The following is a 13595-nucleotide window of genomic DNA, read 5'->3' as shown; positions in this document are numbered from 1 at the left end:
GGGTGGGGGGTGGGGAGGGGGAAACCGTTCACCCCAAGCCAGGGCTGCAGACAGGGCACGCACCCCAGGGCTTCATCTTCACTATTTAACCCTTAGCACCATCCGTCACTTGACTGGGGTCACAGAGTGAGTACTGGGGACTGCAATGCCAGCCCCATGCTCTTACCGCTGTCTCCTTGGTGCAGAAAGCAGCTTCCATGCCATGCATGCTTGTAGAGCCAACAGTGAGCCACACCCCAGGCCAGCAGCTGACTGGGTGATAGGTGGCCAAGATAAGTCTGGGGTACCTCCTGGGGTTGGAGGGTGACCTTTGAAAGACAGTGGAGTTCTGGTGCCACTCTTGGGGGAAGTGAGGGGGCGGCAGAGCTGGAGTTGGCCCTTGGAGGGCGGTGATACCTGGTGGGATTTGGGAGTGGCAGGCAAGGGTGCAGTGCCCAAGTAGACCAGCAGAGGGCACGTGGGTGCTGCAGAATCGGATCCAGCCCTTCGCGCTCAGGCAAGGAAAGCGGGAAGGAGGGACAGAGTCCCCACTTGACCCCCAGGCAAGGGACCCAGCCCAGAGGACTCCGTGTTGGGCCTTTGATTGGGCTTCCAAGGGGCTGGATTTGACTGATGGTGAAGCTCTGTGTCTTTAACCTTCACCAATGGGAGGGCTCTCCAATGGGAAGGAGCCCCCAGGGGTGCCTGTTCCTTCGCTTTGGTTGAGCACAGTCACCAAGACCCAATATAGAGGAATGGTGGTCAAAAGCTCCTGCTCAGGCCTGCTCTCAAGTCCATTTGCCAGGCTGAGCCTCAGTGTCCTCCCCTATAAATGATGGTCTAGGTGGGCTTCCCCGGTGGCTCAGTGGTTTAAGAACCCACCTGCCAATGCAGGAGACATGGGTGAGATCCGTGGGTCAGGAAGAGCCCCTGGAAAAAGAAATGGCAACCCACTCCAGTATTCTTGCCTGGGAAATCCCATGGATAGAGGAGCCTGGTGGGCTACAGTCCATGAAGCTGCAAACAGTTGGACAAGACTGAGCGACTAAACACAACAGGAATCCCTGCCCCAGGACAGCTGTGGACATGTAATGAGATTGTGCTTGCAGATCTAGCCCAGGAACTGGTGCTGTTATCTTTGAGGTACACGGTAGTGATAAGGAAAAGAGGATGTGTTTCCCGTGTTAAGATCCCAGCCTAGGCCTAAGTTTCCCACTTCCACACCAGCCCCCTTTCCCGAGCCCCTCCAAGAAGGGGTGGGGCTGGGGGGCCCCTGGGCCTCGCAGCTCCCCCGTCTGCCTCTGCTCACCCCAAACCAAGGCTGTACCACATGGTAGTAGAGTGGTGAGCCCGGCTGCCTTCCAGACCGTGGCTGAGTCATCGCCCGTGCCGGCAGCAGGTGCCCGGATACATGTTTGTGAGGTTAATTCACAAGAGTTATTGTTTACTGGGCATTTCCTGACCTTTACACGGCGCTTCGACTTCCCAGTTGGTGACAGTTGGTAAAGAATCCACTTGCTCGTGCAGGAAACACCCGAGACACAGGCTCAATCCCTGGGTCGGGAAGATCCCCTGGAGAAGGAAATGGCAACCCACTCCAGTCTTCTTTCCTGGAGACTCTCATGGACAGAGGAGCCTGGCGGTCTACACAGTTTACAAAGTACTGTGTCCACACATCTGCGGAGCAGATTCAAAAGGCCTCTGTGCCAGGGGCGGGGTTGGGGGTACACGGTGAGATCTGTCCTCGGGGAGCCCACTGTCTGGGGGCTGGGGAGAGGGGGCAGCCAGTCAGGAAGCCAAGGGCATGTGCTAAGCTGCACCCTAACCCCATGTCTTGGCCGCGGTAGGAGGTGAGGAAGTTGTGTTTCATGGCCACAGGCTTTTCAAGGAAGAGTCATTCAAGAAGAGGAGGGGGAAGAATGGCCCAGGCAGAAGGGGCAGCGAAAGGTCTGGAGGTGAAGGGCGAGCAGCGCAGGTGAAAGAAGGCCTGTGGGGCTGCAGGGGTGGGGCTGGGGAAGATTCCAGGCAGGGTGTGCAAAGTGAATCCACTGCAGGTACTCCTTGCACACCTGGAGGACTGCGAGCTCTGCTAGGAAATCCTTCTGTAAGCCCAAACACACTCCTTTGACCTGCTAACAGCCACCAGGAGTGGAGCGCTTCCTATGTGCTGGATGCGACACCAGGCACTTGATCATCATCATTAAATCCGTAACACAAAGCAGCTATTTTATCCCCATTCCACAGATGAGGAATCTGAGGCTCAGAGAAGCTCCATCTCTCCAGACCACAGGGCCTGTGAATAACAGCGCTGGGAGGCATCGCCCTGCCCAGTCTCAGTATTCCCATCTGCAATCTGAGCCCAGGGAGGCTGCCAGAGGCCTGCCTTGAGCATCCCCGGAGGTCCTACCGCCCTTGGACAGGCAAGTGGCTGCCTAGGCCAGTGCTGGCATATCACTTTCAATTCCTGGGAAGAAGGTTAAATACCGCCGAGGGGCCTATTGAGGCGCTGGCGGTAAGGGAAGGGGCGACCAAGCGACTTTCAAAGGAGCCTGAATGCGTGGCCAACCCCTCTGCTGGAGGAGGGGGGCCCTCGCTTCCTCCCAGCCTAATGATATTCTGGGCTCAGCCCTCGTCTTTGGCGGCAGTTTAACCCGAGCCAGGGCGGATTCCTTTCTCACTGATCTCAGCTTGACACCCAATTAGCACAAGAATGGGAGGAGGAAGCCTGTGAGAGGCGCCTCCCAGCCTCCGGGGCGCACGAGGGGAGCAGGCGGGGAGACAAAGGGCAGCGGGCAGGGGGGCGCCCGCGCCCTTGTCTCCCCCGCAGACCCCGCCTTTGTCTCCCTTCGGAGCTTCGGAAGGGATGCAGCCCAATGCCCGGCTGGCTGGCCTGCTGGAGGGACAGGAGTTGGGTCCACGCCCCTCTTCTGCCTGGATCCCAGAGAAAGGCATTTGGGTGAGCTGAGCCCAACAGGACGCGGTGAGGGTCAGGGGTCCCGAAGGCACGACAGCCTGGGGTTAAGGGCTGACATGTGGGGGTCCATGAACGAGTCACCGGTTCTGAGCCTCAGTTTTTACATTTGAAAATGGAGGCTAACAGCCCCTGCGAGGAATCAAGCAGGTCATGCGTGTGAAGCACCTGGCAGGTGCAGAGTCGGGGGTCATTACTCATTGAAAGAATACGTTAAAAAATGGTTTTTGCTATTGCTTAGGCGGTTGAGAGGGGCTTCCCTGGTACCTCAGCTGGTGAAGAATCCGCCTGCAGTGCAGGAGACCCCAGTTCGATTCCTGGGTCGGGAAGACCCTCTGCAGACGAATTCTCCAGTATTCTTACCTGGAGAATCCCCAGGGACAGAAGAGGAGCCTGGCGGGCTACAATCCATGGGGTTGCAAAGACACGACTGAGCAACTTTCACTTCACTTCTCTTCAGGAGGTTGAGGCTTCCCCAGTAGCTCAGCAGTAAAGAATCACCTGCAAAAAAAAAAAAAAAAGAATCACCTGCAAAGTGGGAGATGCAGGTTCGAGCCCTGGGTTGGGAAGATCCCCTGAAGAAGGAAATGGCACCCCACTCCAGTAAAATCCCATGGACAGAGGAGCCTAGCAGGCTACTGTCCACAGGGTCAGAAAGCATAGGACAGGACTAAGGTCACAGGAGCACAAGAGGCTGAGGGCTTCCCAGGCGGCACAAGAATTTACCTCCAGGTGGTGAAGAATCCCCCCTGCCAATTTAGGACACCCAAGAGATGGGGATTCGATCTCTGGGTTGGGAAGATCCCCTGAAGGAGGAAATGGCAACCCACTCCAGTATTCTTGCCTAGGAAATCCCATGGATAGAGGAGCCTGGCAGGGGTCTATAGGGTCCCAAAGAGTGCACACAACAGGAGGTTGAGTTAGGTAGGCTGGAGTCGGAGGAAGCACTTGCTAAGTATGAGAGCCAGGCATTCAGAGTGGGCTGACTTACCTAGAAGTGATATGGGAAGGGTTTCCACTTCTCTGGGAAAAAGGAACACCTCTGGCCTCCCTCCCTGTCCTGTCCTCTCCTGCCACCTCCACCTCCCATAATTTCCTGGGACTCGGGCTTAGATGTGACTTCCTTTGGGAAACTTTGCCTGACCCTGGGGCTGGACTGGATCTTCTTTCATCTCCCACAGGTCCCACGTTCCCCCTTCATAACAACTGATTGCACTGTGTGGTCCATTTTCACATGTGTCTTTTCCAAAATATCAGCCCCAGGAAAGCAGGGACCCCTTGGTTTTTTTAAAAAAGTCCGCTCTTGTGTTCCCAGCACCAGCCCTGGGCCTGGCACTTAATACGTGCTCAATGAATGTTTGTCAAATGAATGAAGCTTTTCAAAAGCTCCTTAGCTCTCCCATGCCAGCTCAGCAGGCAGCAGTCTGCAGAGTTAGAAAATACTCAACTCTACAAGGCCTAACTAAAGGTGGCATCAAATCAGAGGTCTTTACCTTGTTGGGAAAGAGAAGCCAGTGAAAGACTGAGAAGGGAATTGATATGTGTTCTCTTATTCCTTCATTCATTAATTCAGCAAGCACTTACCAAACCCCTACAATGTATAAAGCTCCTTACTATGCGCTAAGGCTCTAAGGTGAATCAGGCAAGGTTTCTAGACCTCAGCCCTTGGAGGAGCCAATGAAATATCTTAGAATATATATGTGTATGTGTGTGTGTGTATGTGTGTGTGAAGTGGCTCAGTGGTAAAGAATCTGCCTGCAATGCAGGAGACCAGGGTTCAATCCCTGAGTAGGGAAGATCCCCTGGAAAAGGGAATGGCAACCCACTCCAGTATTCTTGCCTGGAGAATTCCATGGACAGAGGAGCTTGGTGGGCTACATTCCATGGGGTCACAACTGAGACACAGCTGAGCTACTAACACTTACTATACATATATATATTTGTATGACCTTAGTTCCCCAACCAGGAAATTGAATCCCAGGCCCTTGGCAGCAAAAGTACTGAGTCCTAACCACTGGATCATCAGTGAATTTCCTAGAACATTTTTACTTAAAGGGCCTTTAAGAGATCGTTTGGTCCCAAAGCCTTCTTTACAGACAGGAAACTTGAGTTTCACACAGCACAGTGAAGGTGGGTTCTTCCCATTGGCCACAGGGTTTTCTTTTTCTGATGCTTTCCTCATTTTGCCAGTGCTTTGGAACAGTGCCTGATACACTGAAGGCACTCGCAGCTGTCTGTGGAGTTGAACTGTGTAAGGAAGTCAGATCAGAAGCAGGGAGGTGGGAGGCAGGCAGGCCAGAGAAGCAGGTGCAGGTGAGAGGTGATGGTGGTGGTAGAAGAACACGTGGCTGCAAACTCAGCTTAGCATGGAGACGAACCCAAACGTGGTAACTGCCTGGATATGGGAGAGAATTAAAAACAATGCCCAAGGTTTCTTGCTTAGCTGTTTCCATGGATGGCAGTGGTATCCTTGATATGGGGAACACAGGGGAGCCTATTTTAGGAAACGAGGCACTGTGCCAAGAACTCGTTTAGTTCTGACGACAACCCTATGGCGCTGCTACTATCTTAATTTGCACAGACAAGGAAACTGAGGCACAGATGTTAAAGGATTTAACCAAAGACGCACATGGGAAGTGGTGGGACATGGATGTAAAGCTGGCAGTTGAACTCTGAGCCCTTAGCGGTGACCACATCCTTACACCCACTCTTAACCACCAGGGTACACTACCTTAAGCTACCAACTATGAGTTCAATTTTGGAAGTGTGGTTTAGCTGCCCTGGGCTTTTGTAACAGGTTCCAGTAGTCTCCCTATCTCCTTCCCTATTCCTTCCAGTTCTCACTGCAGCCAGGCAGAATGTTTTACTTATTTATTTATTTAGGCTACCCCACGTAGTATGGGGGATCTTTGTTCTCTGAACAAGGATGAAACCTGCGCCCACTCCTGCGCCCCCCTGCAGTGGTAGCACAGAATCTTAACCACTGGACCGCCAGGGAAGTCCCAGGAAGGATATTGTAAAACACAGTTCTAATAATCACACACACACACACACACACACACACACACCCCAAAATCCTTCCAAGGCCTACCACTGCTTAGGATAAGAGACTGAAATTCTTACCTGGCTCACAGTCATGATTTGGCCCCTGCCTACATATCTAGCCTCACGTCCTATCAGGCCCTCTGCTCCCCAATTTCTACCTTCTCTTGGTGCTCCAGCATGTCCTACTACCCAGAGTCTTTGCACTTTCCGTTCTCGCTGGAATGCTCCTAGCAGATTTTCTCTCCGCATATCCACCTACTTAGCTCGACTCAGGCTTTAGAGCTCAGCCCAAGTCCAGTGCAGCCCATTTTCTTTCTGAAGTTCTTATGATGCCGGATCATTGTTCAGTTTGAGATTTTACGCTTATTAGTATGTTTATTTGATTCGTTTCCCCTACGAGACTGTGAGTGCCCTAAAGACAGGAACCTTGCCGATCCTTTTCACCACCGGCATCTTTTAGCACCGACCAAAATGTCAGGTACACGGAGGACGTGCAATAAACATCTGCTGAATGAATGAAATCTAAATCGACGGCGAAAGGGGGGTTGGATAGCGAGTCGATGGCTCAAGAGAGAGCTTATTTGGATGCCACTGATAATTCAAGACAAGTGGACGGGTTCGTCCAAGCGGTGTGCTGACAGAAGGTAATTTGGTAACTAATGCAAGATAAACCGGAACGTAGCTCACGGTCACAGCGCAAAGATGCCAGGTCTCTCCTCCGCCGAGTTGTGGCTGATGTCAGTCGCTTCCGGCCCTAGCTGTTTGAGCGCCGTCCCGAAAAGAAACAGGATGACCAACCAAAACGCCCCTTAACAGGGCCTACGGTCCTCCGGCCTCAGCTTCCGGCTCCAAATCTTCCTCCAATAGCTGAGAAGGAGAGTTTCCTCGGCCCCGCCTCTTCCGTCCGCGGCAACCGGAAACGGGGGGGAGGGGGCAGTAGAGCCGGAAGTTCAGGGGAGTTTCCTGCGAGCTCGGCTTCCTCAACATGGCAGCGCCCTTGTCAGTGGAGGTGGAATTCGGGTGAGTCACAGGGCTGGGGCGCCTTGGGGATGGATTGAAGTCGTCGGGCCCGGAACTCCCCTCCCTCTGCCTTGGGGCCTGTCACCACCGAATCGCCGAGGCCCCCGGCAACTTCCCTGAGCTACGCCATCCGCCTGGGAGAGCTTGAGGTTCGGTCTCCCTGGGCGACGAGGCCGTATGTCCGGGAATAGATGCGCACACCCGGGGGTTGTAGGTATGCTTCTGGCACTCCTCCATGCCTGCGCCCTACGGGACTCAAAAGGTGTGACTTGTTAGCAGGCCTTCCGGCCTTGTTTGCCAGCTCCATTTTGGAGCAGGCCCGTGTGTCTGGCATTTGAGCTCCTAGGACCGAGACAGACCAACCTTTCCGAAGATTTGAGGGTGTTAAACCTGAACCCTTTCTGGTACATTTAGTAAACTTACTGAGTGCCTTCTGCAGGTCTTAAGTCAGGTGGGGATATGGGGCTAGGTAGCACAGTAGTGGAGACTAACCCTGACAGTACAGGGTTAGTGCGTGTACATGTGCGTGTGCTTACTCACTCAGTCGTGTCCGACTCTTTGGGACCACATAGACTGCAGCCCGCCAGACTCGTCTGTCCATGGGATTTTCCAGGCAAGAATACTGGACTGGGTTGCCACGTCCTTCTCAAGGCGATCTTCCTGACCCAGGGATCGAACCTGACTCTTGGGTCTCCTGCATTGGCAGGTAGATTCTTTACCTCTCTGCCACTACAGAATGCTCCAGATAAAAAGTGCAGGATGGGGGAACACACGCTTAATTACCAAAGAAACACAGACCAAGGAGGAAATCTCAAGGCATTCTCTTCTACCTCTTACAGAAGTTTTTTCATGTGATTTCAGAGCTGGGGGGGAAAAAAAAAGTGCAAAGCTTAGAGAGAAGGCAGAGAAACAGATCTTAAGAGATGGACGGTATAATTTCTAGACTCAGGTGGAAAAGCTGGGACTAGATTTGTCTGTGTGTGAAGATAAACAACCCAAGGCTTATGTGAAAGGGAAAGTCTGGGATGGAAATCGGAAACCTCTGCCTATAAATGCCTTTCCTTCTATTGGATGCCCCCAGTTTCTTTCATGGATTCCCTTCATTGCATAGTCCATTCACCAGTCATTTATTGAGTGCTTACCATGTGCCAGGCATCGAGCCAGGCACAGAGGGTACAAAGATAAATAGAACTTTGTCCATGCCCTCCAGTGTTCAGCGTTGCTGTTCCTTACGAGGGGGTAGTCTCATGAATGTTAACTGCATTTTAATTGATGATATTGTCTGGCACCATGGATCCAATTAGAACTGTGCTAGTCTGGCCACCTGACTATTTTACTTTATTGACCCTTTGCCCAGCTATATCCCCCATAGCCTGCAGGTTCCAGGAGGTCCCTGCTGTTTTGACAGGCCTCAGCAGAGCTGAAGGCAGAGAAGCTACAGATTACCAGTGTTGAGGCTTATCTACAGTTGGCTTGGGCTTTCCAGGTGGCTCAGTGGTAAAGAATCCGCCTGTGAAGTTTCGATCCCTGGGTCAGGAAGATCTCTTGGAGAAGGAAATGGCAACCCACTCCAGAATTTCTTGCCTGGGAAATCCCATGGACATAGGAGCCTGGTGGGCTATGGTCTATGGGGTCGGAAAGTGTCAGACACGACTTAGTGACTAAACCACCACCACCACCCACTGCCGATTTACCTTTCATGTTCACTGAGTCAGATGTGGCATTTGTCTTCAGAAATGCCTTCTGTCTGCCAGGTCCTGTGCTGGCAGCAGTGGGGAAGTCATATGAGGAAGACACGGTCCTTGCCCTCCAGGGCTTACAGACTTGCTGGAGTTCCTGTTTTCTGGCTCCACCATCTCGGTCTCCCTTACCCCAAGAGCAATAGTGAACACCAGCAAGGCAAGACGTGTTCCCACCACCCACTGCCACAGGGTCCCATGAGAACTGCAGCTTCTTGGGAAGCAGTAATGCCCAACATATAGACTAAACCCAGAGTCCTTCTCTCTTTGTCTCTGTCAGTGCCTGTTTCTCCCCTTGGCCTTTCTTTAACTTTCTGTCTCTTAGCCCACTTCCTTCACCCTTTACCCTGAACTTAAGTAGATTTGCAGAGAAACTGGTTTGCCCATCAGGCTCTCCCTTTTGTCCCTGAGTGCCACCCTGATCCTTGAAGATTCCAAAGGGTTGGGCCTTTGCCTCTTTCCTGTGAGCCGCCGTGGCCCCGCAGCCCCACTGGTTCTCGTAGACACCCTGGAAGGCCGCTCTCCTTTCTCCCGCCTATCACTGACCGGGTCTGCCATCCTCGTCCTGCCAGAGCCATTTCTCAGGTCACAGAGGATGCAGTGTAGGTGGTACAGATGCGTGTGGTGTCACTGCAGCCCACATAGGAGAGTCCCACTTCCTTTTCCCTTTTTCTCCTCCTTGAGTCCAGGAGGTATTGGCAAAGGAAGGGAATGCCATTAGGGTGAGAGAAGAAGTGGGGAAATGGGCATGTTCACTCATTTCAGCAAGTATTTCTTGAGTGTTCGCTGTGTACCAGGCCCTGTTTTAGGCAGAACTTGCATCCCCATAGGTAGAGGAGAAATGAACAAAAGTAAAATATATCAGATAAAAAGATGAAGGTAAACTTCAAAAAGTGAAGACCGTTTGAAGAGTGTCTGTACCACTCACTGGTACCAACAGACACCTCCCACCAAGAGCTGGGAAGTGGAGGAAAGATGAGGTATCTTGGGTTGTGATGCCTTAATTGCGTTTGAGTTGCAAATCCTGTAGGACCTACGAGAGTTTGGCTTTGGTTTTCTTCTGGGACCAAATCGGTCCCCTTCTTGCCTCCCTGAGTCACTTCAGAGGCTGGGAGTGCACCTTCCTACCCTCCAAGTGTTCTGACCACAGAAATGCCAGCCCCTCCCTTGGGCTCTGGCAAACCCAGCAGTGACAGGTCAGTCGCTGAGCCAGACTGGTTCTTTATCCTCTTGTGAAGGGAAAACAGCACTGGCCTCTGCGCCTGGCACCACCAGGTTTGGCCAATCTGGGTTGTTTGCTTGGGTGCCAGCGCTTCCAGTTCCCACTCCTCTGACCCCCCAACTCCTGTCTCCCCTTGCTTGTCGCCCTCCCCCACCCCAGCTGCTGCATGTGCCAGCCCCTACCCAAGAGAGAGCGGGGCTCTTGGAAGGGGATAAATGGAGGCTCTGTATGGGCTTGCAGCTGAAATGGCCCTGCGCGCAGCCACAGATGGGCCTCCTCTCCCCCTCCACATTTCTGCATCAACAAAGCGTGACCTTGTTTGGATGACAGTCGCCCCATGTTTCCCCCATGACAATGCGTGCCTTGCCTTTGCCTCCCAGTGGACCGTCTCAGGACACCTCTGTTCTCCGGCACTGGGGAAGGGTGGTGGGGTGGGAGTCATCGCACCCGTCTCAAGTCTGTTAAGGCTTCCCAGTTAAGGTCCACGTGAGGTCTGAGACGAGACGCTGGGGGAGGAGCAGCGTGGCGCTGGGAGAGCCCGAGTGTCCGCACCAGGAGTCTGGCACCTGCACTTGGCGGAGCCTCTCTGCTGGCCCAGGCTTCCCTTAGCCAGGTGTTGGGACCCAGAAGTGAGCCAGATTCTGCCCTCAAGGGGCTTCCTGACCTTCTGGGGAGTCAGTTGTTCCTGCCAAAAACCAGTTAGAATTCAAATCCTAGTTCAGCCACTGCCTATCTGGCCTTGGACAAGTCACTTAACTTCTCCTGGCCCCAACTTGCTTCTCTGTTGGTCGGAGTTAATAATATCTGCCTCCCTCCTTCCTTCCCCAGGATTCCATGAAGGTGAAATGAGACGACGAATGTTTTTGTAAAGGGCAAGCTTATTGCTAAGTCCAGTGGGGGTCTCTCACTCTCTAGCACTTTGGTTTGCCCACCAGGCCAGCAGCAGGGGTGGGGACAAGGCACAGGCAGGGGAATTTCAAAGTGTCACCTGGTCCTAGGAAAATACCCAGGGTCTCCAGTGTGCTGTGAGGTAGCTCCTCAACATGTTTGCAGATGGAAAGATTGAGGCTTGAGAAGATGCCATCCCGTGCCTAGGGTCTCGCCAGTCAGGCCCGGGTGGGGCCTGGTCTCCACCTCAGGGCCTGTGCTCTGCCCCTGTATACTAAGCTACCTCTTGATTCAGAGAAGTCAAAGCAGAGTCTGAAAATTTGGGTACTTAAATGTTAATAAACATTATTTCTGTCCTGCTTTACCACATCAAGAAGCCACATTTGAGAATTGATGGCTGATACCCAAGGTGTTCCTGAACGTTGGTCTCTGAATTTCCTGGGCATCTGGTGCCAGCCTCCTCAGTTTTCGGTCTCTGAGGCTCTTTCTCTGGCCCTCCTTTGCAGAGGCGGTGCGGAGCTCCTGTTCGATGGTGTGAAGAAGCATCAAGTCACCTTGCCTGGACAGGAGGAACCCTGTGAGTACGGGTTCTCTGAGCACCATTGAGCAGCAGCTGCTCCACAGGTCACTCAGCCTGGTCAAGTGAGAGTGGGTAGGATTTCCTGGGCCGTGGGGAGGAAGGGAGAGAGATCACTGGTTGTCTCCTCCATACTTTCCAGAGTCAGCCAGCTTTGTAGGGAAGAGATGGCATCGCTGCGTCCTTCCAAGCACAGGTTCTGTATTCAGGCTTGAGTTTGAATCCCCTTAGCACCTTCGGCTGGTCACCTCACCTTTCTGAGCTTCCGCGTTCTTATCTGTGAAAGGGGGAGATGGTAATCCAGGTAACCCAGTCAGGGTTGCTAAAAGGTGTCAGCCAGCCGTACCAGGCATCTCTGCCATCACTGGATGGCTGCAGAGGGATGTCCTCACAAAGGAGATAACCTTTGTCAAGAATGGAACAATGCAGATGGACTTAAATGAATTTCAATGAGGAGAAAAGTGTCTAGCCAAGGAGGTTGGAGGGGAGAGGTTAACTAAGGGAGACAGAGGGTTTTTTCCATTTGTTCATTCAGATACCTGTTTGTCTTTTCTTTAGCAAACACACCCTGAGCACCTCCCATGCCGCAGACTATGTACCAGGCACTGGCAGACAGACCCTGCCTTCAGACTGGGGAAAGGGGGGAGGAGGATTTCCAGAGGTCCAGCTGGCTAAATAGCAGCATAGCCCAGAGGCAGGGGCTGGACACTGCTACTGTGGAGGGGCTTTGCAGCCCTAGCAATTGGATCTTAGCAAGAGCAGAACATTCAGGAGTGGGAGCCCATCTCACCTTGGGCTGAGATACTTCTGGGAAGAAGAGGAAGTCTGTTGTATGGGGAGCGAGGGGAATGAGGTTCCTGGAGGTGGGCAGTAGAGAAAGTCAAGTGAGGTTTGACAGGATTCTTCTGGAACTGGACATGCATCTGCCAGGTATCAGTTATTGCCCAGATTCACCCACTACCAAGGCTGTCTCTGACCCTCCCTTGGGGTTGAAGGGCAGTGGCATAGGGCGGGTCTCTGCCACCTTCAGAGGCTAGGGTACAGGGCGCTACCCCCTGGAGCTGGGTGTAGGCATGAGGCTGAGGTTAAACGTCAGGACTGTGGAATTGTGTCCCTGATGGGGGAAGATCCAAGATGATGTAGGTGATGGTTTCTTAGTTTGACAGATGGCTCTGCAACCTTGGGAGGAAACAAGGGGCTGTCAGAAGCCTCTCAAAGATGCAGCCTTAAAGACTTATCCAGGACCTTATTAAAACATCACAAGTTAGGGTTTGTTTCCCCCTGCTTTTGCTCCGCATGAAGGTGCCCACGTTTAATAATTCCAGTCCTTTTCATTCATTCATTGACTGAACGCTCACCAAGTGTCGGTCGTGGAAGAAAGTACTTTATTCTTTCCTGAGGTTGGCACCCGTGTTTTTGAACATGCACACACGTTTTCCTTTGTGCCAGGCTTCCCAGCTGGCGTGGTGGTAAAGAATCTGCCTGCCAGTGCAGGAGATGCAAGGTATGTGGGTTCAATCCCTGGGTCAGGGATGCCCTGGAGTAGGAAATGACAACCCACTCCAGTATTCTTGCCCGGAAAATTTTGTAGACAGAGGAGCCTGGACAGTCCAGGGGTTCACAAAGAGTTGGACACAACTAAGCGCACGCATACACTCTCTCACACGCGCGTGCGCGCACACACACACACACATACACGTGTTTTCCTTTGTGCCAACTTGATCTTAAGCAGAACTGATATGGTTCTTACGCTAATGGAGCTAACAGAGGAACGGAAATGGAGCCAGGCAGTGAAGAAGTAAAGGCACAGATGTATAACAGCACGAGTGGTCATCACTGGCATCAGAACAAAAGGGTGCTTTGAGTGAGACACCAGGGTGGCAAGGGAGGCCTCTTTAGAGCAGTGTCTTTGAGGGGATTCCCTGGTGCCCTAGTGGTTAGGAATCGGAACATTCAGTGCCACGGCCCAGGTTCAGTCCCTGGTCCAGGAACTGAGATCCCGCATGCTGCACGGCACTAAAAGAGAGAGAGGGAGAGAAGACTTTGAGGCAAAAGCCCTGAGGAACGGGAGGAAGCCAACCTAACAAATTGGAGGGAGAGCAGAGGTGCGTGGGGCCCCTTCCAAGTAGAGAGGACGGCACTTGTGAAGCCCCC

The 13595-nt window shown here is 52.8% G+C and overlaps 1 protein-coding gene and 1 long non-coding RNA gene across 2 annotated transcripts in view; one reads left to right on the top strand and one right to left on the bottom strand.

Annotated features, from left to right (window-relative positions):
* Window positions 1-4969: 4969 nt before the first annotated feature.
* LOC105000820 lies at window positions 4970-6197 on the bottom strand. The gene is made up of 2 exons (XR_826788.1): window positions 6074-6197; window positions 4970-5345 (listed from the first exon to the last, which is right to left on the bottom strand). It is a non-coding gene; the product is annotated as an uncharacterized LOC105000820 (long non-coding RNA).
* URM1 (ubiquitin related modifier 1) overlaps window positions 6102-13595 on the top strand; it is an 18326-nt gene continuing 10832 nt past the window's right edge. Inside the window, exons 1-2 of the mRNA XM_010856853.1 lie at window positions 6102-7015; window positions 11371-11441. Coding sequence (XP_010855155.1) covers window positions 6981-7015; window positions 11371-11441 — 106 coding nt within the window. The 5' untranslated portion in view covers window positions 6102-6980. The remainder of the gene's footprint in view (window positions 7016-11370; window positions 11442-13595) is intronic.

This window comes from Bison bison, unplaced genomic scaffold (assembly GCF_000754665.1).
Source record: "Bison bison bison isolate TAMUID 2011002044 unplaced genomic scaffold, Bison_UMD1.0 scf7180017864375, whole genome shotgun sequence".
NCBI lineage: Eukaryota > Metazoa > Chordata > Mammalia > Artiodactyla > Bovidae > Bison > Bison bison.
Note: the sequence above shows the minus strand (reverse complement) of the source record. Positions and strands in the feature narration are given on the sequence as shown.